The following is a 27,732-nucleotide window of genomic DNA, read 5'->3' on the forward strand; positions in this document are numbered from 1 at the left end:
AGGAGCTGCCGTCTCCGGCGATGAACCGCTAAGCAGACCTGCTGGGAGGGGGGGACAAGTGGTGGTGGTTGCAGGATTTCTGTGCCTTCCCTGCCCTGGGATGTAGACTGGGAAAGGGGATCTGAGCCGTTGTGGAGCTTCCTCACTCCCTCTTCCATTTTCTGCACTGGTGTCTGCGAGGGGGTGACGATGGTGGAGAGGCCACCGCTGGATCTCCCAGTGACTTTTTGCCAGGAGTTCCCGAAGCGCGTCCTGGTTTCCGTTATCAAAACCACCTCGATCAAACCGCTCTCCCGAGGGAAAGGTGAGGAGCCAGCACTCCCCCCGCCCGTCCCCATCAGCCCTGGCTTCAGCGACTTCATGGTTTACCCCTGGCGCTGGGGGAAGAATGCCCACAACGTGACCTTTAGCTCGGGTGGCTCCGCCGCCCCTTCATTCGCCCAACAGCCCCGTGGGGGGGCAGCCAGAGCCTGCAGCGGGGAAGAAGAGGAGGCGGGTAGCCCAGGCAGCAGTAGCAGCGGCAGCCACCTTAAGGTGAGTGTGGCTGCAACAGCAGCCGAGCGCAATGGGGTGAACTCCGCTGCCCCTCTGCGTGCAGCCCGGAGTCGGTGGGGTGGTAAGGTGCCTCACTACGGCAGGGCAGAGATGCAAAATTAAAGAGCGACGCGCCGAGCATTCCTTCCTTAGTGTTTAGCTCCTCTCGGCCGCTTGAAGTGAAGTCACTTCCGATGACACCACGGCGCGTCCAACCGCATCGGGGACTAGAGGAAAGAGGCGAGCCGCCCTTAACGTCCCCAAGGGGTGGGTTGGGGGTGGAGCCAGCTGCAGAGGGATGACAACCCGCCAACAGCCGGGTATCTGCGCGTCGGCAACTCTCCAAAACCCTCAACACATCAAAAATGCCCAAACCCTATAAGCTCTCTGCTCCAAAAACAAAAGCCCGAGCTCCTAACCCCTCAAAAAAACTCCAAACCTCAAAACCCTCCAATCCATAGAACCTCCACAAACCTCAACCACCAAACAAAAATTAAAACCACAACCCTCCATGACCCCCAAACTCCACGAATCCCACTCCCCCAAAGTACCCCAAACCAGAACCTTCTATCCTCCCCAAACAAAAAACCCTAAATAAAATAGTCCATAAACCCTCCAACCCCCCCAAATGTTCACACTCCTTCCAAAAGCCCCAATCATGCACAACATCCCAAACCCAGAAACCTCCACAAAACCACCACAAAACATTCCCCCTTCCCTGCAAAAAAGAAAAGAAGCTCCAAATGCAAAATAAGCCCAAACAACTCAAAGCCCCAAATCCAATTCCCTCAACCCCAATCCAATAAACTACCCACAACTCCCCCCATGAACCCCCAAACCCAACCCCTGCTTCCCAAGAACTTCGGAACTCCCAAAACTGCTAAATCATACCAAACCCCACAAATTACAACTACCCCAGTCCCTTCTGCCTGGAATACCTTAACCTTGCCAAAACCCTAACAAAACATCCCAACCCCCTTGTAAAAAGCCTAAACCAATAACAACCCCCCAAAAAACTTAAGTCCACCCAATATACTCTCCAACCTAATAAACCCACCCCTCTAAACACAAAAGCTTCCCTCAGCCACAGAACCAAAAAATCCCCAAAATGATCTGAAAGAAAAAATGCTCCAACCCAGCTCCCTGAACTGAGAAAAGGCAACTGCCTCAAAACACCACACAAAAACCCATGCCAAACCCTGAGGAGGCAACTACACTCTCCAAAATGCACCAAATTGAAAAAGCACTCACACCCTAGCCCCCCCAACCCCAATAAGGCAAATACTCTCCTCAAACTGTGCCATATGAAAAAATGTGCCATTCCCACCTCTTCCTCTCCCCCACAAAAAACACACCAACTCAAACCCCAAGAAGGTACCCCCATGAAAATGCATCACAGTAAAAAAAGCCCATACCAAACAAAGCCCACCAAATGAAGCCCTCCAAATCCTGATCACCAAACCCTCTCCCCAAAACACATTGTGCAAAATAGATGCTCCAAACTCAGCCCCTCAAGCCCCAAGACAACAACCTCCCTCCCCAAAAAGCACCATGAAAAAAATGGTCCAGCTCCCCCCCCAAAATGCACTACACAAAAAAGTGCCACACCCAGCCCCCTCAACCTCAAAAAGGCACCTTCACCCCTAGAACATATAACCATAGAATGGTTTGGGTTGAAAGGCACCTTAAAGATCATCTAGTTCCAATCCCCCTGCATGAGCAGGGACGCCTTCCACTAGACCAGGTTGCTCAAAGACATATCCAACCTGATCTTGAACACTTCCAGGGATAGGGCTTCCATAACTTCCCTGGGCAACCTGTTCCATTATCTCACCACCCTCACACTAAAGAATTTCTTCCTCATGTCTTACCTAAATCTACTATCTGCCAGTTTAAAGCCATTCCCCCCCTTGTCCTATCACTACATGTCTTTGTAAAAAGTCCCTCCCCAGCTTTCCTGTAGGCCCCCTTCAGGTACTGGAAGGTGGCTATAAGGTCTCCCCAGAGCCTTCTCTTCTCCAGGCTGAACAACCCCAACTCTCAGCCTGTCTTCATAGGAGAGGTGCTCCAGCCATCTGATCATCTTCATGACTCTCCTCTGGACTCGCTCTAATGGCTCCATGTCCTTGTGTTGGGGTCTCCAGAACTGGACACAGTAGTCCAGGTGGGGTCTCACAAGAGCAGAGTAGAGGGGAAGAATCACCTCCCTTGACCTGTTGGCCAGGCTTCTTTTGATGCAGCCCAAGATATGGTTGGCTTTCTGGGCTGCGAGGGCACATTGCCAGCTCATGTTGAGCTTCTCATCAACCAACAACCCCAAGTCCTTTTCTTTAGGACTGCTCTCAGTCCATTCTCTGCCCAGCCTGTATTTGTGCTTGGGATTACCCTGACCCAGGTGCAGGACCCACGCAGAAAATGTGCCAAATCCAGCCCCCTGAACCCTGAGAAGATAATCCCCACAGGAAAAAGCATACCAACCCCCTCCACCCCAAACCCCAAGAAGGCAACCACCTACACCATAACACACTACACAAAATAGTGCAGCAAATACAGCCCCCCAAAATCTCAGGAGGGCACACTCACCCCCAGAAGTCATCACACTAATAAGTACACCAACCCCAGCCCACCAAACCTTTAAAAGGCAACCCCCCTACTGAAAAAACATGCAACAGGAAAAAGTGCTCTAAATGCAGCCCCAAAAACCCTGAGAAGGCAACCTCCTGCACAGAAATGTGCCACAGGAAAAAGTACACCAAACCCTGCTCTCTGAACTCCAAGAAGGTAACCTCCCAATATGTGCTACACAAAAAGATGTGATCAGCCCCCAGAAAACAGAAAAGGCAGTACCTCTCCCTAAAATGCACCATAAGAAAAGACATGCCCACCTCAGCTTCTCAAACACCAAGAAGGTGCACTCACTCCACAAAACGCACCACAAGAAAAAAGCATTCCGAACCCCGCCTCCAGAACCTCAAGAAGGCAGCCTCCAGCCCCAAAACATACCATATGACAATGTGTGCCCTAGACCAGCCCCCTGAATCCTGAGAACACAACAAATGGCCCCAAAACACACTGCATTAATAAGTGCAACAAACGCAGACGCCTGAACACTGAGAAGGCAAACTTCCACCCAAAAATGTTCCACATGAGAAAGCTCACTAAATCCAGTCCCCTGCCTGACAAGAAGGCAACCTTTTGCTCCAAAATGTGTCACAGGAAAAAGCACACCAGCCCCTCAAACCCTGAGAAGGCAACCACTCTCAAAAACGCACTACAGGGAAAGATGCTCCAAATATAGCCTCCCAAATCCTGAGAAGGCAACCTCCTACCCCAAAATGCACCACATGAAAAATTGCACCAAAACCTGCTCTCTGAACCACAAGAAGGCACCCTCCCCCAAACATGCTGCATGAAAAAGTGTGCCAAGCCCAGCCCCCCTTAAGCCTGTGAAGGCAACCTTCTACCCCAAAACATGTCACATAAATAGTGTTCCAGACCAAGTTCCCCAAACCCCCTAGAAAGCAACCCCTAACAAAAATGCACCACACATCAAAGTGCATCAAATATAGCCCCCCCAAAATCTGGGAAGGAAATCCCTCCCCCATCCAAATCAAGCCACATGAAAATGCACCAGTCATAGCCCCCCAAACCCTGAGAGGGTAACCTCCTGCCTCAAAATGAGCCACAGGAAAAAGCATGCCAATCCCAGCCCCCCAAACACACCAAATGAAAAAGTGTGACAGACCAAGCCCATTGAACCCTGAGAAGGCAACCTTCCACCTCAAAACATGCCACAATAAAAAGCACGCCAAAAACAGTTCCCCAAATCACCAAAATGGAAAAAAAAACAACTAATGTGTGGCAAATGAAAAGACTAGCTACACCTAGCACCCCAAACCCCAAGAAGACAAGCCCCCTCCGAAATTTGCCACACTAAACAACACACCAAACCCAGTCCTTGGAATCCTGAAAAGGAATGCCTCTCCCCAAAACACGTTCACAAAAAAAGATGCTCCAAACCCAACCTCTTGAACACTGAGAAGGTAACACCCTCACTCCACCCCCAAAACAAAAACTTATCATGAATAAAGATGTCAACCCCAGCCCCCTGAATCCTGAGTAGGCAACTCCCCCTCCTAAAACACACCACACAGAAAGACATACTAAACCCAGCCCCTGCCGAACCCTGAGAAGACAAGAACAGTCCCCAAAATGCGCCATGTGAAAAAGTGTGCCAAGTCAGCCCCCCAAACTTTAGGAAGAACACCCCCTTCAACAAGCCACATGAAAAACACACCAAACCCAGCCCCTCAAACACTGAGAAGGCAACCTCCTGCCCCAAAATGCACTACATGAAAAAATACACCAACACAGCCCCCCAAACCCTGGAAAAACCTCCCAAAAGACACCAAATTAAGACACATGCTAAACCCAGCCACCCAGTGCACCAAACGTTTAAAAAAAACCCACCTAAAATGCGCCAAATGAAAGACATGCCAAACCTAGTTCCCCAAAATGCACCAAATTAAGAACATGGTAACACCAGCCTTCCCAACCAAGAAACGTCCCAAAGCACACCAAAACTACAACATGCCAAACCCTGCTCCATTCAACAAGCAAACTGAAAATCTCCCAAAATGTGCCAAAACCATACCAAACCTAGTCTTCCCCAAACCACTGAACCAGAAAACCCTCAAAGCACACCAAAAGAAAAATGTCAGTTATTTTCCTCAACCATGTAACCCCCCCCAAAATGCTAAACTATGTCAAAAGTAAAAAGTGCCAAAACAAGTCCTCTGAGCCATTGAACAATAAAAAACCCTAAAACTCATGAAAAACCCTGAAAACCTCCCAAGTTTGTACCAAACCCCCCAAAACAGCACAAAAAAGAACCCCCCAAAACCCCATGCCAAACCTAGTCCCTGAACTACTAAACCAGAAAAACCCGACATACCTAAATAAAACCATGCCAAACCCTGCCTCCAACTCTTCAAAACCCCCAAACCCAATATTAAACCCCCAAAACATGGCAAATCCAGCCCCCTCAACTACCAAACCAAAAAGGCCCCCAAAACTATGCTAGAAGTGTGCCAAACCCACCCCCCTCAAGCATCAAACCAAAAAACCCCAATCCACACCAAAAGAAAGCCATGCTAACAAAAGCCACGCCAAACAAAAGCCATGCCAAACAAAAGCCATGCCAAACAGCCTCCCAACCACTGAACCAAAAAAAAACCCCAAACACACTGAAATAAAAACGTGCCAAAACAAAATGCACCTACCCAGCACCTCAAACCCCAAAAGCCCAAAACATGCTGAAACAAAAATGAACCAAATAAATCCCCCAGAATCGATTTAGTGATGGCACTAAATTGTTAAAATTAAGCTTTATTTTCTTAACAAGATATTATGATCATTATAGCACAGAATGTATTATTAGAATGGCACAGGATTTCTACAAGCAGAACCAATATATTACAAAGTATAAGTAGCGTAATATGTATTTTATAATTCAACTTAATTTCTAATCACCTGAACCCTCTGCAGATCAGTCAGATCTTAATACATGTTTTGATGTATCAATATAACAATCATAATCTAGACTTGAAAATCATATAAAAGAATATGAGTCACTCAGTCCTCAGAGGAAGACGATGGTGGAGGCATTCCTGGCCACCAGGGATTCATGGGTCTCACTGTCCAGCAGCAGTTCTGGTCCAAGTTCCCTATTTAGGACCTGTAACTGCTTTATTTTACAGACAGGGCCCTGTATGCTGATAGGCTTCCCTATTTTGTGACTGGGTCATCACCACCTGGTTGGCCGAGTGCCTGGGACCTTCAAGGCTGGTAAGGAAGGGAGTAATCAGTCTGGTACCCAGGAAACTTGAGGCTGGTAGGGAGGGGAAGAAGATACCTGTTTTGTTTATCTACTTGGTTCAGAGCCTGATAATGAGGGGAAAGAGGACTAATACATTACCTGCTTGGTCACAGAGAATGGCCGTTTGCCTTATAAAAAGTGGTGTTAGTTATGCTAATCACATTACCAGGGGTCAGGAGCAGGGGGTACCAGTCACAAACACATGAAAAAAACCAAAACCCCCCAAACAACACAAACTCCCCCCTGTGCCATACCTAGCCCTGCCAACCAGAGAACCACCCACCCTCAAAACAAGCCAAACCAAAACCATGTCAAACATAGCCCCCTGAACCACTGAACAAAAAAACCCACTCAAAATAAGCTAAACCAAAATTATGTGAAACCCAGCCCCATGAACCACTGAATGGAAAATGCAAAAATTCACCCATATTGATATCACAGCCACCATCAGGTGGCTACCAAAGAGGCTTTAGCCACTTGGCTTGCTTGCTTATGGCACATTTCACATTCATGAATAACCTGTGCAATGGCTTCAGTGATCAGGGCCACCTCTTGGTTACAAGCACATCTGCACATTGCATCTCTCCCTAGATGTCCCAATTTTACATGGGCTCACAGAGCTATGAATAGCTCACCCTTACATTCCCAGGCCAAGTCTACCTGAGCTACTTCAATTCAAGTCAGAGCATTTATTACCCGACTCTAATTGCAGATCAGAAGTCCTTTCATCAGGATCAGAAGGATAATCAACCCTTCTACTACTGTCTGGGGAATTGTTCAACAGCAACAGGAGCAGTAATCTTCCTGGATGGGCTCTTTTTGGCCACTGTTTTTTCCTGCAATTCACATATGTGGACTTCCAGGTCCATGTTAGGTCCTATTTCCTCATGTCCTCCCCATGGTCATGCAGATAGAGCCACAGAGTGGCACATGGTGTGCACTCACAGTTCCCTTTTGTTTGAGCAGGGAAAGGCACTCTTGATAGCTGAGGCACTAGCCTGTAGGGTTAAGGAGGAAGAAACAGTTTCCGTATTCTCTTTGTGTTGCCAGAATTGGTGGGACAGTCTCTCCACAGCTGAGATGCAGGCCTATAAGGTCGAGGAGGTGTGGGAAGAGAGATTCTCTTTGAATTTCTGGAGCTGGCAGGTCAGTTTATCCCCAGTTTGTGCCTTGATGTCTATCCAGTCCATCATCACCAAGGTATTGGCATATGACTTTGGTGCATTCCATGCAAAATTCCAGCCCATGGACCATGTACACTACCATGTGCAGTGGACATCATCCAGATATTTGGAGGCTTGGTTGTTGTCCAGGTTGCTGTAGACCACCTCCACCACTGCTAATTCCCTCTGATACTGGATACCTTCCTCTGCAGTAGTCTGCTTGCCTTGGTAGTTTACAGAGTCTTCCCTGAGGGGTTACCTTGCCTTCACGCTCAACAGGAGCCACCTCCAGAGGCTGCAGATTGTTGCCCCTCTTCTGATCCCTTTGTCAGCTCCATGGACAGCTAGTGACCCTAGCTGCTGGACCTCCTTTACCCTCTAATTCCTGACTGTGGGCCCCAGTATCAGGATACTGTGAGGTCTGAGGTCAAACCAGGAAGTCAGTGCATAGGTGATGGTCCAGATCAACAGAATTCCCAGCCAGGCACAGACATGCACTCCTACAGCATATCTCAGACAGGGACTAAATGCCCAGGCTTGAGCCTAAATGGAGCTCCTAGGCCCATGGGCAGGGTGTGAGGATAGAGATCCTAGGTGAGGCTGATCAGGGCCATTAAGGCCTATTACTATCCTCAGTACTGTGACATGAGGGATGTGGGATTGAATAATACATTAGGAAATGTGGGAAATACATACTCATCTTGGATCCATGTTTTGGGTTGGCAACCCAGAATAAAGAGAAGGGAATCTGGGTTGGACTGCTAAATATATGGAAAGGGTGGCCACAACAGCACCCTGAACTTCAGTGTATAACCTTGGTAAGGCCCAGGCAATAGACCACTGTAAATGAATGGGTGTGTTGGGAGGGTAGCACCAACCTCAAATGATAGGGACTGACACCACAAATGGTATTAATCTGAAACTGACTATCAATAATCAAGAAGTGTACTTAACTTGGCCTTCGACATCATGATGTGACTTCGCTATCAGCACAGACCTACCCACAGAGTGGACCACTGAGGTGGATCACCCAGACTTACAGGAGTGGGACCAGGATCAGCAGTGGCTCAGAGATTTGAATCTTCTACAGGCAAGAAAAGGGCTCAGTTCACTCCAGCGGCACGAGCCAGACAGACAATAACAATGACAGTCATCTACCCAGCATCGCATGACCTTATGCCTGGAGAGATGTCATATGCACTATCAAGGCCAAAGAACCAGAATTCTCTACATGGACCATTACTCTTGCAGGGGCATTATTGCTTTTAAGTGCACAAGCACACACACATTTGCAGATCCTTTGAGTACCAGCATAGCCCCCTCTGTCTGTTGGCTATCCCTGCCGGGATCACAGGCCCTCTTACCCATTTCACAGGTCCCCTACTCCCTGGCTAGTCCAGCTTGATGCTCACTAGCAAATACACACTCGCTCACACGCTCATCCCACAGCCATTTTTCACGTAAAAGGGTATGAGTCTGCAAGGTGGCTGGGGAAGGCCCTCCTGTTGAGTCATGAGGTTCAGAAAGGACCCCCTTGCTTTCTAAACTCCTTCTGAGAGAGGAGTTTGGGTGTGGCTGGATCCAATCCTAGTCCCAGACTTGGTCAACAGTTTATGTCTAAAGGATTATGTGTGTGCAGCCATTAGAGTCAATGCTTGCCTACGCAAAGCCCCAAAAAGGACTTGCACCGAGACAGTTGCACAAAGTTGAAAAGCAATGTTGCCTGTTTCAGAGCCCCACCAAGAGCTTGCACTGAGACAGATGTGCAAAGCTGTAAAGAAAGAGAATTTATTAAGGCGACAGATATAACAAGTTCAGAATTGCCATTGATAAATGCTCTTATTGCACAGATTTGAGCTCAAGGTGGTAATTCCCGGGTAAACATCCAACAGTCGGAGGTACAAACCTTACCAAAGAGGCGTCCCTGTTTGGGGGGGGGAAGAGGGATTTAGGTTCAATGACCCATCCAGATAGTTGGAATTTTCTTCCTCCCCAAAATAGAGGATTCTAAAGGATAATTTTATACCTATTGACGAGGGGGGACTAGGTCATAAGTCGTGTGTTGATTGATTCTTAGCAGGCTAATGATGCTTAATAATTAAGGAGGGGGAGGGGGAAGAGCCAGTGTTTGCTACAGATGCAAGCTCCTCTGGTTTTGTTGATACAGCTTCTGGCTATGAGGCCTTGCCTCCAGCCTTGTTAAGGCAACTGTCACGGTTTGACTCAGGATCGGCAATTAAACCAGATACAACAATGCTCTCGATCTCCTCCCACCCAGGTAGGGAAGGAAGAAAGAATGAGAGAGAGACGCTCTGGATTGAAAACTAAACAAGACAGCTTTAATTAAACACTGATTATGAAAGAAAATATGTACAATGATATACAAATGTGTTCTGGTAGTGTGCAAAAGCCTCTTGCCTCCCCCCACCCCCAGCAACTCCTACAGCACTCTCCTTAGCTGTGAACAGTCCTGAAAAGTCCCAGAGCACTGCTGGAGAGAGAGAGCAGCAGAGTTATGAGGGTCAAGAATGCCGAGGGGTCAAAGGTGATGGATGGATGGAGTCCTCCCTGGACTCCAGCCATGGGCAGAAGAGAAGGGAAGAAGAAGCAGGAAGGAAGTTGTCTTCTGTGATCTCTGACCTTCCTCTGAGCTTTCATAGATATATGGAATGGAATATCCCTGACCAATTTTGCTGTCTGTTTAATTCAACCTCTTACAGGGGTGTCATAGGTCTCCCAGTAGTGCCTGAGCTGGCAGGGCAAAGATGCAACCTTGAAGTCTTAGTAATAACATAAACATTCCAGTGTTATCAGTCCTAGCTTACTGAAGGAAAAAAAAATCAGTAAAAGGAAAAGTGGCTTCATCCTGGCTCAAACCAGGACAGCAACCTCGGGCCACAGGGGTTTTGCTCCATTCCAGCAATCGCACTAATCACTGATCATAAAATTTGCAGTTGTGGTAATTGTCAGGTCCAGTTGCTGTAGCTGTCAGATCATAAAACTTCCAACATTTGTGCTGTGTCTTGGCCAGACAAGCAAGTTGCTCATCCCTCCACTCCTACTCATTGTCAGGTAAAAGATAAGGGCACTAAATTAGCTTGTACTCTTGTCCAAGGCTGGTACAAGTTAAACACACTGGTTTGAATGAAGAAAGAAATCTGTATTCCCACATGTGGTATACATGAACTTGAAGGTGTCTGGACTTGGGGTTCTTGCCTTTGTAAAGGGTTGGGGAGCATTCCTCACTACTCTGGTAGGTGTGCTTATCTACCCTGTTGCTTATGGATATACAGGTGTCACAGCTGTGGACCCCAGCCCCCAAGTTCATTAGTTTAAAGCACAATTCACTAAGTCAGCCAATCTGCCAGTGAAAATTCCTCTGTCTCTTCTAGATAGATCCTCAGTAGGCTGTATTTGTTGAATAAAGTCCCATGCTCCTAGAAAGCAAAGCCCTGGGGCAATGACACCAGTCAGAAAGCCAGGTATTGATCTGCATGATGTGTCAGCTTCTGCCCACATCCCTATCCCTGACTCACAAGACAGAGGAGAAGATCACTTGGGCCCCTGTCCCCTTCACTTGAGCCACCAGGGCTGTGAAGTCTTCCTTGATCTTGCCCAAGCTTTGCTTTACAGTGTCATTGGTGTCCACATGGAAAAGAAGTAGGGGATAGTAGTCTGCACTTTTAAACAGTTGTGGCAGTCTCTCCATGACATCCCAGATCTTGGCTCCTGGCAAGCAGCAAACTTCCCTTGACTGCTTATCAGGCTGGCAGATGTGTGCCTCGGTGCCTCTCAGCAGTCACCCAGTACTAGCACTTGCTTCCTTTTGCAGCTTTTAGTATGTGCTGCTAGTGTGGTTTCTCCCTGGGAATCTGGCTCATTGGTTTTGTCTGCTACCAAGACTTCCTATCTGTTGCTGGCTGGTACATACAAGGAAATGGAGGCAGGAAGTAATATCCTGTTGCAATGAGTCACCAGAGACTATGGTGCCTCCTTCTCCAAAGTGCTGTCTATTCACTGTTGACACTCTTTGTCTGGTAGTCCTTGGAGGTCAGTGTCACAGGGCCCTAGTATTTCTTCTTGCAAAGTCTCAAATAATACTCTTTGTTCCCTCTCCCTTATACAGCATAGCCTGCTGACCCTCCTGCAGGTTCTCCACCTGCTGTGTGCCTGAGTGACTCCACCAGAGTACACCTTGCACAGGTGGAGCTTGCACCCTCCTCCACCCAGGACTGTGAGGGTGCAGTCTTTGCAGCCCTCCACGTGGGCAGCAGCTTCCCTGATAGGAAGCTCTGAGTGGCTGCCTCCACTCATCCCAGGCTAGCCTGGCTAGGTAGCCGATTCTTATCTGCTGCAGAGTGCAGCCCTTGCCAGATCTCTGCCACCATGCTTCCGACAACCTCAAAGCACTGCATAATAAGCCCTTCTAATTTCCCGGAGTCTTCAAAGTGTTGAGTAGGCTTGCACAACACTAGCGAGCTGGGGCGACCATCGGGGCTGCAGCCGAAGCCTGCAGGTGTGCAGAACAGGCAGCAGCCTAATAAATGGCAGAGTGCACAGCTCTTCTCTCGAGAACTGCTGCACCACTCCCTCAGGGGCCACTCCCTGTTTGCATGCCCTGATCGCTGGCGCTCCCTAGGGGCCAGTTATATGCAGCTTTGTGCGGCTTGAACTGGTTGTGGGAACAGCCAGCACCGCCCAACTCTTGCCCGCCCCTCTCCTGAGACTGGCCGGTCCCTCCCACACACACAGTCCGAGGTGTCTGGGGCCTGACGCAAGAGGTGAGGCAAACGTGTCTGCCAAAAGACTACACCTTATCAAGTGCCACTCAATAACAGGTACAGTGCCTTGCAAGTGGAACAGGATAATGGTAAGAGCAAAAATTCTCCTGGCTTGGAGGTGTCATCCAAGTCTAGCCGGACCCCTCCACTGATCAAAACATCTGCAGTAAAGAAAGAAAGACAGGTCCTTGTTGTAGGGGACCCCATCCTGCAGGAAGCAGAAACTCCGATATGTAGACCAGACTTGCTACATAGGGAGATTTGCTGCCTCCCTGGTGCCAGGATTAAGGATGTTAAAAAAAAACCTCCCTACCCTAGTTAAATCCTCAGACTACTATCCATTGCTGGTTTTTCAGGTTGGCAGTGATGAAATTGTTACAAGAAGTCCAAGGGGCAATGAAGAGAGACTTCAGGGCCCTGGGATGGCTGGTATGGGAGTCTGGAGCACAAGTAGCGTTTGCCTGTTGCAATAAAGGATGAAGAGATAAACAGGAGGAGTCTGCAGATCAATGCATGGTTGTGTGACTGGTGCCATAGGCAGGGCTTTGGATTTCTCAATCACGGGCTGCTGTACGAGACACCTGGCCTGCTGGTGGCAAGTGGGATGCACCTGTCCCAGAGGGGCAAAAGGCTTTTGGGGCAGGAGTTAGCAGGCCTCATTGACAGGGCTTTAAACTAGATATGAAAGGGGAAGGGGAGATAACTGAGCCTGTTAGGAACAAGCCCAAGAGAAGCATGCCAGGGCTTGAAGGCTGGTGGACTAGGGAGGATTCTCACTCTGTCATTTCATTTGAGAGAAAGGATAGATATTTAAAAATCATGGAAGCACCTGAGAAGGGTCTGGTAGGAAATGGGGCCCACAGTCAAAAAAAGGTGTTGGGATCATTGGCTCATCAGAAGTGCATCTATAACAATGCACGCAGTATGAGCAACAAACAAGGGGAGCTTGAAGCCATGATACACCAGGAAAACTATGACATAGTGGCTATCACAGAAACGTGGTGGGGTGCATCACAAGATTGGAGTGCCACAATTACACACACAGAATCGCACACACAGAATCACCAAGGCTGGAAAAGACCTTTGAGATCATAAAGTCCAGCCTATGACCTAATACCACAACATCAGCTAGACCGTGGGACTAAGTGCCACATTCAGCCTTTCCTTGAACACATCCAGGGATGGTGCCTCCACCACTTCCCTGGGAAGTCCATTCCAATGTCTAATCACTCTCTCCCTGAGGAAGTACTTCCTAATATCCAACCTAAACCTCCCCTGGAGCAGCTTGAGGCCATGCCCTCTTGTCTTGTTGCTAGTTGCCTGGAAAAAGAGCCCAGCCCCCACCTGACTACAACCTCCCTTCAGGTAGTTGAAGAGAGTGATAAGGTCCTCCCTGAGTCTCCTCCAGGCTAAACAACCCCAGCTCCCTCAGCCTGTCCCTGTAAGACTTTCCCTCTAGTCCTTTCACCAGCCTTGTTGCTCTCTTCTGAACCTGCTCCAGCACCTCAATATCCTTCTTGAAGTGAGGGGCCCAGAACTGTACACAATACTCAAGGTGAGGCCTCACCAGTGCTGTGTACAAGGGGGGAATTACATCCCTACTCCTGCTGGCCATACTATTCCTGATACAAGCCAGGATGCCATTGGCCTTCTGGGCCACCTGGGCACACTGCTGGCTCACGTTCAACTGGTTGTCAACCAGTACTCCCAGGTCCCTCTCTGCCGAGCTGCTCTCCAGCCACTCTTCCCCTAGTCTGTAGCACTGCCTGGGGTTATTGTGGCTAAAGTGCAGGTCTTGTTGAATTTCATGCCATTGGCCTTGGCCCATCGACCCAGCCTGTCCAGGTCCTCCTGCAGCTTCTTCCTACCCTCCAGCAGATCGACGCTCCCCCCCCCCCCCAACTTGGTGTCATCTGTGAACTTACTAAGGGTATCCTCACATCCAGGTCATCAATAAAGATGTTGAATAGGACTGGGCCCATTACTGATCTCTGGGGGACACCGCTGGTCACCAGACGCCAGCTGGATGCAGCTTCATTCACCATCACTCTCTGGGCCCAGTCATCCAGCCAGTTTTAAACCCAGAGAAGGGTGTACCTGTCCAGGCCATGGATTGCTAGCTTCTCCAGGAGGATGCTGTGGGAGACTGTGTCAAAGGCCTTGCTGAAGTCGAGGTAGACCACATGCACAGCCTTCTCCTCATCCACTAGGCGGGTCACCCAGTCATAGAAGGAGATGAGAATGGTTAGGCCGGACCTTCCTTTCCTAAACCCATGTTGGCTAGACCTGATCCCCTGGTTGTCTTCTACATGCTGCTTGATGGCACTCAGGATGATCTATTCCATAATCTTGCCAGGAAATCGATGACTACAAGCTTTTCAGGAGGGATAGAAAGGGAAGGAGAGGGGGTGGAGTGGCCCTGTATGTTAGAGAATGCTATGAGAGCTTGGAAATCAAGTATAGTCATGTCAAGGTTGAGAGTGTTTGGATTAGGTTAGGGCAATAAAGCTGATAGCGCTGTGGGAGTCTGCTATAGACCTCCCGACCAAAGCATTGAGGTGGATGAAGCTTTCTATAAGCAGTTGGGAGAAACCTCCCAGTCACTTGCCGTTGTTCTTGTGGGGGACTTTAACCTCCCAGACATCTGCTGGGAATACAACACAGCAGAGAGGGAACAATCCAAGAGGTTCCTGGAATGTGTGGAGGATAACTTCCTCACACAGCTGATGAGCCGACCAGGGAAGGTGCCCTCCTGGACAGGGAAGATCTTGTGGAGGAAGTAAAGGTTGGAGGCCATCTAGGGCACAGTGATTATGAGTTGATTGAGTTTTTGATCCTTGGAGAAAACTGCCACCTGAGACTTCCGGAGGGCAAACTTTGACCTGTTCAGAAGACTGATTGACAAAGTCCCTTGGGAGGCTGCCTTGAAGGATAGAGGACTCCAGGAAGGCTGGACATACTTCAAGAAAGAAGTCTTAAAGGCACAGGAGTAGGCCGTTCCCGTGTGCCGAAAAAACAGTAAGCGGGGTAGGAGACCAGCCTGGCTAAATAGGGACCTTTGGCTGGACCTTAAGAAGAGGGGACAGGTCACTCATGAAGTCTATAAAGATGAAGTGAACATACGCAGGGTGAAAATTAGGAGTCAAAGCACAACTAGAGCTCAAAGTAGCTACAGCTATTAAGGATAATAAAAAAGTTTATATAAATTTATTAACAACAAAAGGAGGATTAGGGAAAATCTCCATCCTTTATTGGATGCAAAGGGAATCTTACTAACAAAGGATGAGGAAAAGGCTGAGGTGCTCAACACCTACTTTGCCTCAGTCTTTAGCACTGGAACTAGCTGCTTCTTGGATACACAGCCACATGAGCTAGGAGACAAGGAGGGGATGCAGAATGAGGTAATCACAATTAAAGAGGAAGTGGTCAGAGACCTACTACACCACTTAGACACACACAAGTCTATGGGACCAGATGGGTTACATCCAAGGGCACTGAAAGAGTTGGCAGATGTGATCGCCAAGCCATTTTCCATTATTTACCTGAAGTCCTGGCTAACTGGGGAGGTCCCAATGGACTGGAGGGTAGCAAATGTAACACCCATCTATAAGAAAGGCAGAAAGGAGGATCTGGGAAACCTGTCAGTCTGATCTCAGTACCAGGGAAGGTCATGGAGCAGATCATCTTGAGTGTTATTAGAAGCCATATAGAGGATAACCAGGGGATCAGGCCCAGTCAGCATGGGTTTATGAAAGGCAGGTCCTGCCTGATGAACCTGATTTTCTTCTATGACCTGATGACCCAACTATTGGACAAGGGAAAGGCTGTGGATATTGTCTATCTGGACCTCCAAAAAGCATTTGATACTGTTCCCTGTAGAACTCTCATTAAAAAACTGGCTGCTCATGGCCTGGATGAGCATACAATCTGTTGGATCAAGCACTGGCTGGACGGTAAGGCCCAAAGAGTGGTGATCAATGGAGTCAAATCCAGCTGGAGACTGGTCACAAGTGGTGTTCCTCAGGGCTCGGTGTTGGGACCGTTTCTGTTTAACTTCTTTATTGACAATCTTGATATGAACATAGAGTGTATCATCAGTAAGTTCACAGGTTACACCAAGTTAGGAGGAAGTGTTGATCTGTATGAGACTTGGATAGATTGGATCGTTGGGCTAATGTTAATGGTATGAACTTCAACAAGGCCAAGTGCCGGGTCCTGCACTTGGGCCACAACAACCCCAGGCAATGCTACAGGCTTGGGGAAGTGTGGCTGGAAAGCTGTCTGGCAGAAAAGGACCTAGGGGTTCTAATTGACAAGCAGCAGAATATGAGCCAGCAGAGTGCCCAGGTGGCCAAGAAAGCCAATGGCATCCTAGCTTGTATTAGAAATAGTGTGACCAGCAGAAGTAGAGAGGTGATTGTCCCCCTGTACTCAGCACTGGTGAGGCCACACCTGGAGTATTGTGTCCAGTTTTGGGCACTTCAATTCAAGAGAGATATCGAGATGCTGGAGTGAGTACAGAGGAGAGCAATGAAGCTGGTGAAGGGCCTAGAGAATAAATGTTATGAAGAACACTTGAAGGAGCTGGGAACATTTAGTTTGAGGAAGAGGAGGCTGAGGGGAGACCTCATCAGTCTCTACACCTACCTGAAAGGACATTGTAAAGAGGTTGGTGCTGGTCTCTTCTCTCAGGTAATTAGCAACAGAACAAGAGGGAATGGCTTCAAGCTGCAACAGGGTAGGTTTAGACTGGACATTAGGAAAAAAATTTTCACAGAAAGAGTGGTTAGACACTGGAATAGGCTGCCCAGGGAGGTGGTTGATCACCATCCCTGGGTGTGTTTAAGGGTCGTTTGGATGTGGTGTTGGTGGATATGGTTTAGGGGAGAACTTTGTAGAGTAGGGATGATGGTTGGACTTGGTGATCCTAAGGGTCTTTTTCAACCTGATTCTATGATTCCATGATTCTATTATATTTGTCATAAGCTTGTAATAGTTGTGATAACTAACCCTAAACTACAAAACCGAAAGATCAGGAAAGGAAATAGAGTTATAGAAAAGTCACCACCCAGCATTCCAGCAGTGTCCTGTAGAAGAGGGGGTGGTGGAGGTCCAGTCCTAGGAGGCGTCTTGAGACTGGCACTCTTTTACTCTTTTATGCAGTTAATTCCTTGGATACGCCACAGCGGTCACCCAATCACCGTTCCACATTTGTAGCTTCCAACCCGAGTTGTCATAAATTCCATCCTTTGCCAAAGATGACAGCTCGTTTGTAAAGCTCCCCAATTAGCAGTTGCCTGCAGTATTTGCCATACTGCTGACACATCGAGGGGATGGGGGGCTTGCAGTTATCAGTTGAGTAAAACTGGTTTGGTGGGTTGCCCAGATGTCTCTTTGTTCAGGTTCCCTGATGGAGTTGCCTCAATAAACACTGCTTATCTCTTGGATGTCAAACACCAGGCACCCTGAGTGTCTGAATACACTGTTTATCTTGTGTTGTTTGAGACAAGTACCATATATCCTGAGTGTCACACCAGCCAACAGCGCACAGCCACCCACCCAACCATGCACCACACACACCAGATGAACACACTACTCTTGCCCACCACATACTGCCCACATGACATCCACCCCACACACTACACCCCTGTGCTACACACACCTCACATATCTTGTGCACCCCCCCCAAAGCAACCTCTCCCATACTGCTATTACTACTCCTGTGATAATATAAGCTATATTGTTGGATAGACTTAGAGTTGGTTTGCACAGTTCTGCTGTTTTACCCATCTTTGGATATATCTTACATTATAGCTCTGTAAAATATGTTTGGTGTATTTATAAATGAGTTATAGTATCTTTTTTTTCCCCATAAAAATACTTGTGATTTCCTATGAATTATTTTTGCAGATCCTTCAATTCTGTTGAGCTTATGTAAGAATACTGTGAATACTGTGTATGGTTGCTTGTGGGTTGCATTGTGGGTTTGTTTGTTTGGGGTATGGGGGGGGGTGTTTTTTGATTAACTGCTTATGTCACCAAATAACTTATCAACACCAATGTGATGTAGATAAGCAAACACTTCTTTATTGACACATGGAGGATACAGGTGATAACTCCTCCTATTGTATCCTAAGTTGCATTACAATCAACAGGTTTTTATATATTAAATTTCTATTGTCCAAAATATTTAACATAAAAATGCATATAATGCTTGCTCTTAATTACTCATTAAGTTTAACCTTTGCATTGATTGGCCCCTTTAAGTTACATAATTTCATACATATTCATTTCTAACAAGAATCATTGGTCATCTATAATCATCCTACTAATTATAATCCTTGATATTAAAATCAGGATGGGATGGGGAGAGGGGGTGTTCAAGCAGCAAAACTGGTTACTGTGACCTTGGCCACCGTGTGATAGCTTCAAGATTTATAACTGTATTATTCCTTCCATGGTAGCTGCTTAACCACAATATCTTATTCTTCATGTAATTCTAGACCTTAGCTACTTGTACATGCCACTTCTCCAGTGGTTTCTGTACCTACTGAAGTAAAACAAAATCACCCACACCCTCCCAATATGATTCCTATGTGTACAGTTTCTCTTAAAAGCCTTATCTTGATTAGGCCCGACCAGATCCAGGCCTTCTAAATAATCAAAATGTAGTCAATTCAGTAACACACAGAAAAGTATGGCACTTCAGTTTATTAATTATTTTAATACAGGATGGGATAAGACGTGGCCGACCAAGAGCAGACACAGTTCGTGACCTAATAAATGAAGGAGAGCATTCTTCCAGCAGAATACGTTGCAATATCTGCAACAGGGTGTTCCCACGAGAGAAATCACTACAGGCACACAAACGAACTCATACCGGTAAGTGAAGAGATTAAAAGGAAGATGTGAGTAGCTGATAAAAATTTATGGGGCAGTTGGGAAGGCAAAAAAAAGCCCCAAACTTCAACTTGTTAATATCTTATTGTAATTGTTAAATTAATCATACTTTTCTCCCAGGGCTTGTTAGTGCAGTCAAAGGAAAGTCTTTCTGTAACTGTTTTTGTCACAGGGTAACCATAGCAGTAATTTAGGCTATAATAGTGAAGGCATATAGTGTAAATATTTTATCTGCTGTTGTCAGACTTCCTTAATAAGAGGAAATATTTTTCATGAGCTTGGTGTTCTGTATCTGGTGTAGTATTTTTCATTCTGACTACCTCTTCTCTGACTTGTGTTTCCTTCCTCTTGTGTAGTTTTTACACAGTAACTGAATCATAGACTAATTTAGGTTGAAAAGACCTATAAGATCATTGAATCCAACTATAAACCTAACACTGCCAAGTCTACCACTAAGCCATGGCCCTAAGTGCCACATCTACATGTCTTTTAAACACTTCCAGGGATGGTGACTCAACTTCCCTGGGCAGCCTGTTCCAATGCTTGACAACCCTTTCAGTGAAGACATTTTTCCTAATATCCAATCTAAACCTTCCCTGGCACAACTTGAGTCCATTTCTTCTCATCCTATCCCTTGTTGCTTGGGAAAAGAGACTGACACCCACCCCACTGCAACCTCCTTTCAGGTAGTTGTAGAGGGCAATGAGGTCTCCCCTCTGCCTCCTTTTCTCCTGACTAAACAGCCCCAGTTCCCTCAGCCACTCTTCATAAGACTTGTGCTCTGGACCCTTCACCAGCTTTGTTGCCCTTCTTTGGACATAGTCCAGCACCTCAATGTCTTCTTTCTGGTGAGGGGCCCAAAACTGAACACAGTACTTGAGGTGCGGCCTCGCTAGTGTCAAATACAGGGGGACAATCACTTTCCTGGTCCTGCTGGCCACACTATTTCTGATATAAGCCAGGATGCTGTTGGCCTTCTTGGCCACCTGGGCACACTGCTGGCTCATATTCAGCCAGCTGTTGACCAACACCCCCAGGTTCTAAAGCATAGCTGTAAGAGGAAAAAAGCATCTTAAAAAGTAGCTGGTAATTTGAACACTACAGTACATTAAAAGTGTATCTTAAATGTTGAGAAAACAGTTAAAATGCTTGGTCAAAAGTCGGTTTCATTTCACTTGCTTGAATTAGGTGTTTAACTTGTGTATTAAACATGGACTACTTAATTGAGCAGAACTCACCTTGGTGTTACTCTTCTGACTTAAATCACCCGCGACACCACCCTGTCCTGGTTTGAGCCAGGATTAAGCCAATTTTCCTTTTACTGATTTTTTTTCCCTTTAGAGAAGTCTTTTTTAACTAGCAGCAAGTTTTCCAGCTAGTGAACTGAAAACGCTGGAACATTTATGTTACTGCTGAAACACCAAGGTTACTTTGCTCTACTTGTTGAATCTGTGGCTTCAGATGCTATGGGAGCAGAAGAGTCGTATCTGCAGCCCTCCCGTAGGGAGGAGTGGACTAGATGGACAGCAAAATTGACCAAAGTATTGCATTCCATATATCTACGTAAGCTCGGTGTAAGGTCAGACATCATGGAAGTCAACTTCCTTCCTGCTTCTTCTTCCCTTCTCTTCCATTCATAGCCGTCATCCAGGGAAGACTCCGTCTATCCATCACCGTTGATCCCTGGGCTCGTGCATTCCTGACCCTTATAACTCTACCTTCAGCTCCTGTCTGCTCTGCTGCTATCTCTGGCAGCAGTTCGGCACATTTCAGAACTGCTCACAGCTAAGGAGAGTGCCGTGGGAGTTGTTGGGGGTTGGGGGAGGCAATAGGTTTTTGCACATTCCTGAACACATTTGTATATAATTGTACATATTTTATTTTATCATTAGTATTTAATTAGAGTTGTCTAGTTTAGTTTTCAATCCAGAAAGTCTCTCTTTCTTTATTCTTAAAGTCCCTTGGGAGGCTGCCTTGAAGGATATAGGACTCCAGGAAGGCTGGACATACTTCAAGAAAGAAGTCTTAAAGGCACAGGAGTAGGCTGTTCCCGTGTGCCAAAAAAACAGTAGGTGGGAGGGGGAGGGGATCGAGAGCATTATTGTCGCTGGTTTAATTGTCGATCCTGAGTCAAACCCAATCATACTCTCTTGAATGACAGAGAGGAAATGCCCATTATCTCCATTTCTCTTGTTGCAGTTTGCATGGGGAAGTTGTTCTTGATGGTTGTCCTAAATTCTCTTAGCTTGAGTCTTGAATGAGTTTCTCTTCCTACCTTCATTTATTCACTTGCTGATAAGATATTTCTGCAACTTCATACATCCCTATATTGTTAACCTGTTATTTTACCCTAGTTCAGTTTATATTAATGATAAAATGCATCTGGTTGCAACTGGACAGCTGGAATTAATTTGTTTGCCTTTACTTTCTTTTACCTATTCTATAGGATGCTATCTATACAGTATACTTTGTTTTATTCTACCTAACTACAAGCATCCATTCAAGGACATATTTCAGTGCTTTAGGAAAGTTTTATGTCCAAAAAAAGATTCTTAAACAAACAAAACACTCTAAGACCTCAGTCTTTCATGATACTCTCCGAAACGCAGGATGCAGTGTTTCTCTTCTCTGGAACTGCCCTTTCTAATACCAAAGATGATGAGCTGCTGCTAACACTGTAGAACTACAAAACTGTAGCCTTTATGGAAACCTGACCACTACTAAGTCCACACATCTGCTTATATGCTGAAACAGAAGTTTTCAAAGGAAAACAGTATGTAACATTGCTTGCCACAGTCTCACATACCAAAATGAACAGAACTAAGGATGACACCTTGATAAGGAGTCATCTTATTTGCAGTTGCTTTAGTGATCTGTCTGCCTCACTCAAATTCCTATTGCAGTCCAAAACAATATGGACAGTGACAGGGAGGAACATCCAATCTTTTCATGGAGGAGGGAAAAAGCAAGGCCTGTGATTTCTTTGAACTGCTGCCAGCCCATCCTTTTTATGCCTTCTAGAATTATCTAGTATCTTGTACTCAACATACCAGAAACTGACTTTAGTATAGATTTGGTTGTTCAGCCTGGAGAAGAGGAGGCTCCGAGGTGACCTTATAGCGGCTTTCCAATACCCGAAGGGGGCCTACAAGAAAGCTGGGGCAGGAGTTTTTGCAGGGACATGTAGCAAGAGGACAAGGGGCAATAGTTTAAAACTTGAAGAGAGGAGATTTAGATTAGATATCAGGAGGAAATTCTTTACTATGAGGGTGGTAAGGCACTGGAACAGGTTGTCCAGGGAGGTCATGGAATCCCCATCCCTGGCAGTATTCAAGGCCAGGTTGGATGGAACTCTAAGCAATCTGATCTAGTGGAAGGTGTCCCTGCCCACACAGGGGGGTTGGATCTAGATGATCTTTAAGGTCACTTCCAACCCTAACCTTTCTATGATTATATGATTTTTTAAAAATAATGTGTAAGATTAGGTATACGATAATGCAAAAGTATAATTTTGTTATTTTACTGGGGGAAAAAATGTATTATCCAGTAACATTAAATACATACTTTAAACATCCATTTGGGGTAAAAATTTATCTCTGCTGTCCAGTGAACTAAGGCTTTCTGAGTAGATGCAAGTGTGAGTATATAAAAGGAGAGCTTGCTTGTGTAAGTCTCAAGACAAGGAACACCACTGGTTAGTCTGACCCTTCTATATTCAGCTTTCATAAATCTGTGTGTGTGGTTGTGGTTTGGGGTTCGGTTTGGGGAGGGGGTTGCTTTTTTGTGGGTTATTTTGGGGTTTTTTTTGGGATTGTTTTGTTTTGTCTTTAAAGGTGAAAGACCTTATTTGTGTGACTACCCAGACTGTGGGAAAGCCTTTGTTCAGAGTGGGCAACTCAAAACTCACCAGCGTCTTCACACAGGGGAAAAGCCTTTCGTCTGCTCAGAGAATGGTGAGCCCTCAGAGAATAACTTGTGGCTTTCAGAATTAGTGTCAGTCTAATACTGGAAATGTATGGATGCTCTTGTGGCAGGAATCTATAAAACCTTTGGATCTTAATTGTGGAGGAACTTCTAGGGAATGGAGAAGCCACACAGAATCTGTGCATAATCATGCAAACTTAGATATAATGATTGCATGCTTTATTATATAAACCAGGTTATCAGTAATTGTATCACTTGATATCAATGCATAAAATGATTGGCCATGTTATGGGCCTTGTGACTAGTGTGCTATTTTCAACTGAATCCAGGTTTTTGTGGAGTGAGGAAGATTGGATTCAGGAGCATCTAAAAGATGTTACGCTAATATGTCAGTTGACTGCTTTCCTTCATGTATTCTCCATTGGTATTTTGTGTTTTTAAGGCTGTTTAAGCAGATTCACACATGCAAACCGTCATTGCCCTGAACACCCATACGCCCGGCTGAAAAGGGAAGAACTCACAGTCAGACTGAGTAAAAAACAGACAGCTGACAATAAAGCTGCAGCTGAGTGGCTAGCAAAGTAAGTTTCCTTATGGTGTGATCTCTCTCTAAACTTATAACAGAGTGGTCTGACAAAGTGTTTTATTCTTAGGGGAAAAAAAGAAAAAACAATAATAAAACCCCAGCTGTTCCTTCAACACAGCCTTGCCTTTTGTTTAAGTGCTGACTCCTGGTTAAGACAAAGTGCCTCATAAGGCTTTCTCATCTGTTTTTCCTTCTCTACTTAAATGCTTCTCTTTGCTTGAACAACACTTGGTAATACCATGTTAGTTAGTGCTGCAGTCATACTGCTGAATTTGTATCTGTGAGGAACAATCATGAATGTATAGGGAGAGCTGACTGGTGGGAATACCACGTAGCAGAAAGATCTGTGTGAAAGATCAGATATCCTTTGGGCACTTCTGCACTTAAAATGATTAATAAAGGAGGTTTCTGAGACCTTAAATAGTGCCATAAAAGAGTTGAAAGAAAAAACAAATGCAGTGATTAGTCATGTGGAAAACAATACTAGCTTTGAATGGTAATTCTTACATAAACTGTACATAACTTAAAAGCATTCTCAACCTCTGATGTTGTAGATACTGGGAGACTAGAGAACAGCGTGCTCCCACTTTGAAAAGTAAAACAATCCAGAAAATGGATCAGGAACAACAGGACCCTATGGGATATCTTCAGTCTGATGAAGAGGATGATGAAGAGAAAAAAGAGGAAAATAGTGCTCATTCAGCTGCTCACCGTCGCCTACAGGAGCAGCGTGAACGCATGCATGGTGCATTGGCTCTTATTGAGCTTGCAAACCTAGCTGTGGCACCACTGTGACAGTAGCATAGAAATGCAGTCTGCCTTTACAAAATGGTGGTACTTGGTGGTCCTTAACCAGTTAGATCCTAGGCATACTCTAAGCACCTTATTTACTTATCATAGGCTGCTGCTCTGTAGAATTTATGAAGAATGTTGTCACCCCATAATACGGGATGAGAGAGTTGCACTTTTTGTAAGGTAAAAGATAAATGTAAAGTATCTTGTAAATATGGAACTGCATAATGCAGAGTGGAGAAACTTCATGTTGTAGAAAGCTAGATTTCTGCAAGGTTAACTCATTTATTTGAAACAGTTTTCACAGGAAGCACTTTCTGAGTACAGTGTTTGGGGTTAGCAGAATGGTACACGTGGCCAAAGAAGGCTGAGAAAAGGAAAAGTATTTATCTCACTGTTTAAGCAAAACTATATTAAGTGGTAGATCTGAAGATACTGTAAGCAGCAATGGAACCAAGTTTTCCAATGTCAGTATATTTTTACCTATTATCACTAAGGCAGGAGGCAAAGCTTAGATATCTCAGCTCATAGAGGGCAAGAAACTTCTTCATGCTGGAAACTGTAAGATAGTTCAGGATCTTCACTGCAACTGCTCAAGATATGAGACAACTTTGCTATTATATGCTTTTCATTTGATCTCAGCAGAATCCCTTGGTTTGAGTAGCACTTGTTATTCCTAATGTATGATGTTAGGAACTTTTGCACATTGTTGGATTTATCTGAAAATGATTAGTCTTGCAAAGTCTATACAAAGGTAAACAATTGGTAATATTTTTTAATCTATTTTTGGACCCTTTAATGATTTGGCACTTGCTTTTTTTAATAAAAGGGGTATTGACAGGGTGGTATTGATTTGTACTAAACTTAGATCTCCTCCTCCTGGAGGAGTAACACTCTTTTAAGGAAAACCTTGAATGTATAGAAGTCAACTATGGTAATTGTTGTAGCCCTATTGAATGCCTCTGGGTCAAAATCAGAGGGGTTGTCCCCAAGGGAGACCTTACAGAAGGCACCTGTTACTGACCCCCAAATTGACTACAATGAGGTGATACTCAGGTTGCTCAGGCAAGCTTCAGGTCAACAAAACCCGGTCCTTATGGGAGACTTTAACTACCCAGACATTTACTGGAAGAACAACACTGCAGTTCACCTGACAGCCAGCAAGTTCCTGGAATGTGTAGAAGATTGCTTCCTTGCACAAATGTTGGATGTGCCAACCAGGAATGAGGCACACCTGGACTTACTACTCGCTAACCAAGAGAACCTGCTCTGTAATATCTCAGTTAGTGACAGACTTGGCTGCAGCGACCACAGTATTGTGAAGTTTGGGATACTGCTGAGCACAATGAAGGTTAATTCCACGACAAAGGTTTTAGATTTTAGAAGAGCTAACTTCAGCTTGCTTAGGGCTCAGTTGGAAGGGATCCCGTGGGAAGCTTCCATGGAAGGTAAAGGAGCTAGTGAGTGCTGGGAGTTTTTCAAGAACACTCGTCTAGATAAGCAAAACCAGTTCGTCCCCTCTAAAGGCAAGGGAAGCAGGTGGAGCAAGAGACCCCCTTGGCTTAACTGTGAACTTCTGGGTCTGCTCAGAACCAAAAGGGAAATGTACCAGAGGTGGAAAAGTGGAGCATTACCAGTTGAAAATTTAAAGGGCATTGCCAGGGTATGCAAAGATGCAGTTAAGAAAGCAAAAGCTCAGCTTGAGCTGAAATTGGCCAGAGATGTCAAAAACTTCAAGAAAGGGTTCTTCAGATACATTAATAACAAGCAGAAACAGAGGAATAATATTGGCCCACTATTAAACAGGAGAGGTGAACTAGTCACCAACAACGCTGAAAAGGCAGAGGTCCTCAACACCTTCTTCACCTCTGTCTTTACCAGTGCTGTTGGGTCCCAGGCCATAGGAACAAAAATCCAGGCTGATGCAGACACCAACCCACCATCAGTGAAGGAAGAGTTGGAGCTTGACCCATACAAATCAATGGGTCCAGATGCCATCCACCCTAGGGTGTTGAAAGAGCTGGCTGATGTCATTGCAAAGCCCGTCTCCATAATCTTTGATAAATTGTGGAGATTGGGAGATGTCTCTGAGGACTGGAGGAAAGCTAATGTCACCCCCATCTATAAGAAGGGTCCAAAGGAGGACCCAGGTAATTATAGACCCATTAGTCTCACTTCAGTCCATAGGAAAGTCATGGAGCAAATCCTCCTGAGGACAATCACAAGTCAGTTGCAGCATCACAGGGCAAGCGGTGGACATCATCTACCTGGACTTCTCCAAGGCTTTTGATACAGTCCCCCACAGCCTCCTCCTGGAGAAACTGACTCATTATGGCCTTGACAAGTGGTCTGTGCAGTGGGTGGGGAACTGGCTGACAGACCATACCCAGAGGGTGATAGTAAATAGTTCCTCCTCAAACTAGCAACCGGTCACAAGTGGGGTCCCCCAGGGATCAATTTTGGGCCCAATGTTGTTTAACATCTTCATAAGTGACCTGGATGTTGGGATCAAGAGCACTCTGATGAAGTTTGCTGATGACACCAAGATGAGACACTCCAGAAGGGAGGGCCACCCTCCAGGATGACCTAGACAGGCTGGAGGAGTGGGCTAGCAGGAACCTTATGAAGTTCAACAGGGAGAAGTGTAAGGACTTGCACCTGAGAACACATAACCCAGGAGCACAGTTCAGACTGGGATCCACCTGGCTGGAGAGCATCCCTGTGGAAAGGGACCTGGGGGGCTTGGTGGATAATAGGCTCAACATGAGTGAACAGTGTGCTGCAGCAGCAAAGAAAGCCAACAGGGTGCTGGGCTGCAGCAACAAGGGCATCACCAAAAGAGATAAAAAAGGCATCATCCCGCTCTACTCGGCATTTGTCAGACCACACCTGGAGTATTGCATTCGGTTTTGGTCCCCACTATACAAAAAGTATGCAGACAGGCTGGAGAAGGTCCAGAGAAGGACCACAAGGATGCTCAGAGGACTGGAGGACCTGCCATATAAGGAGAGACTGAGAAAACTGGATTTGTTCAGCCTTGAGAAAAGAAGGCTTAGGGGAGACTTCATTACCATGCTCCAGTACTTAAAGGGTGGCTACGAAGAAGATGGAGACTCCCTATTTACAAGGGGTCACATGGAAAAGACAAGGGTTAATAGGCACAAGTTGCTCCTG

General features: G+C 46.0%; 1 protein-coding gene across 1 annotated transcript; it reads left to right on the plus strand.

Annotated features, from left to right (window-relative positions):
* On the plus strand, nucleotides 1-25,396 carry LOC127395193 (zinc finger protein 367-like). The gene is made up of 5 exons (XM_051641765.1): nucleotides 1-534; nucleotides 19,088-19,238; nucleotides 23,090-23,209; nucleotides 23,623-23,761; nucleotides 24,321-25,396. The coding sequence occupies exons 1-5, from the start codon at nucleotides 190-192 to the stop codon at nucleotides 24,559-24,561; spliced, it is 996 nt and encodes a 331-aa protein (XP_051497725.1). The 5' UTR covers nucleotides 1-189; the 3' UTR covers nucleotides 24,562-25,396.
* The last annotated feature ends 2,336 nt before the right edge of the window (nucleotides 25,397-27,732 follow it).

The sequence above is a fragment of the Apus apus genome, chromosome W (genome assembly GCF_020740795.1).
Source record: "Apus apus isolate bApuApu2 chromosome W, bApuApu2.pri.cur, whole genome shotgun sequence".
Lineage (NCBI taxonomy): Eukaryota > Metazoa > Chordata > Aves > Apodiformes > Apodidae > Apus > Apus apus.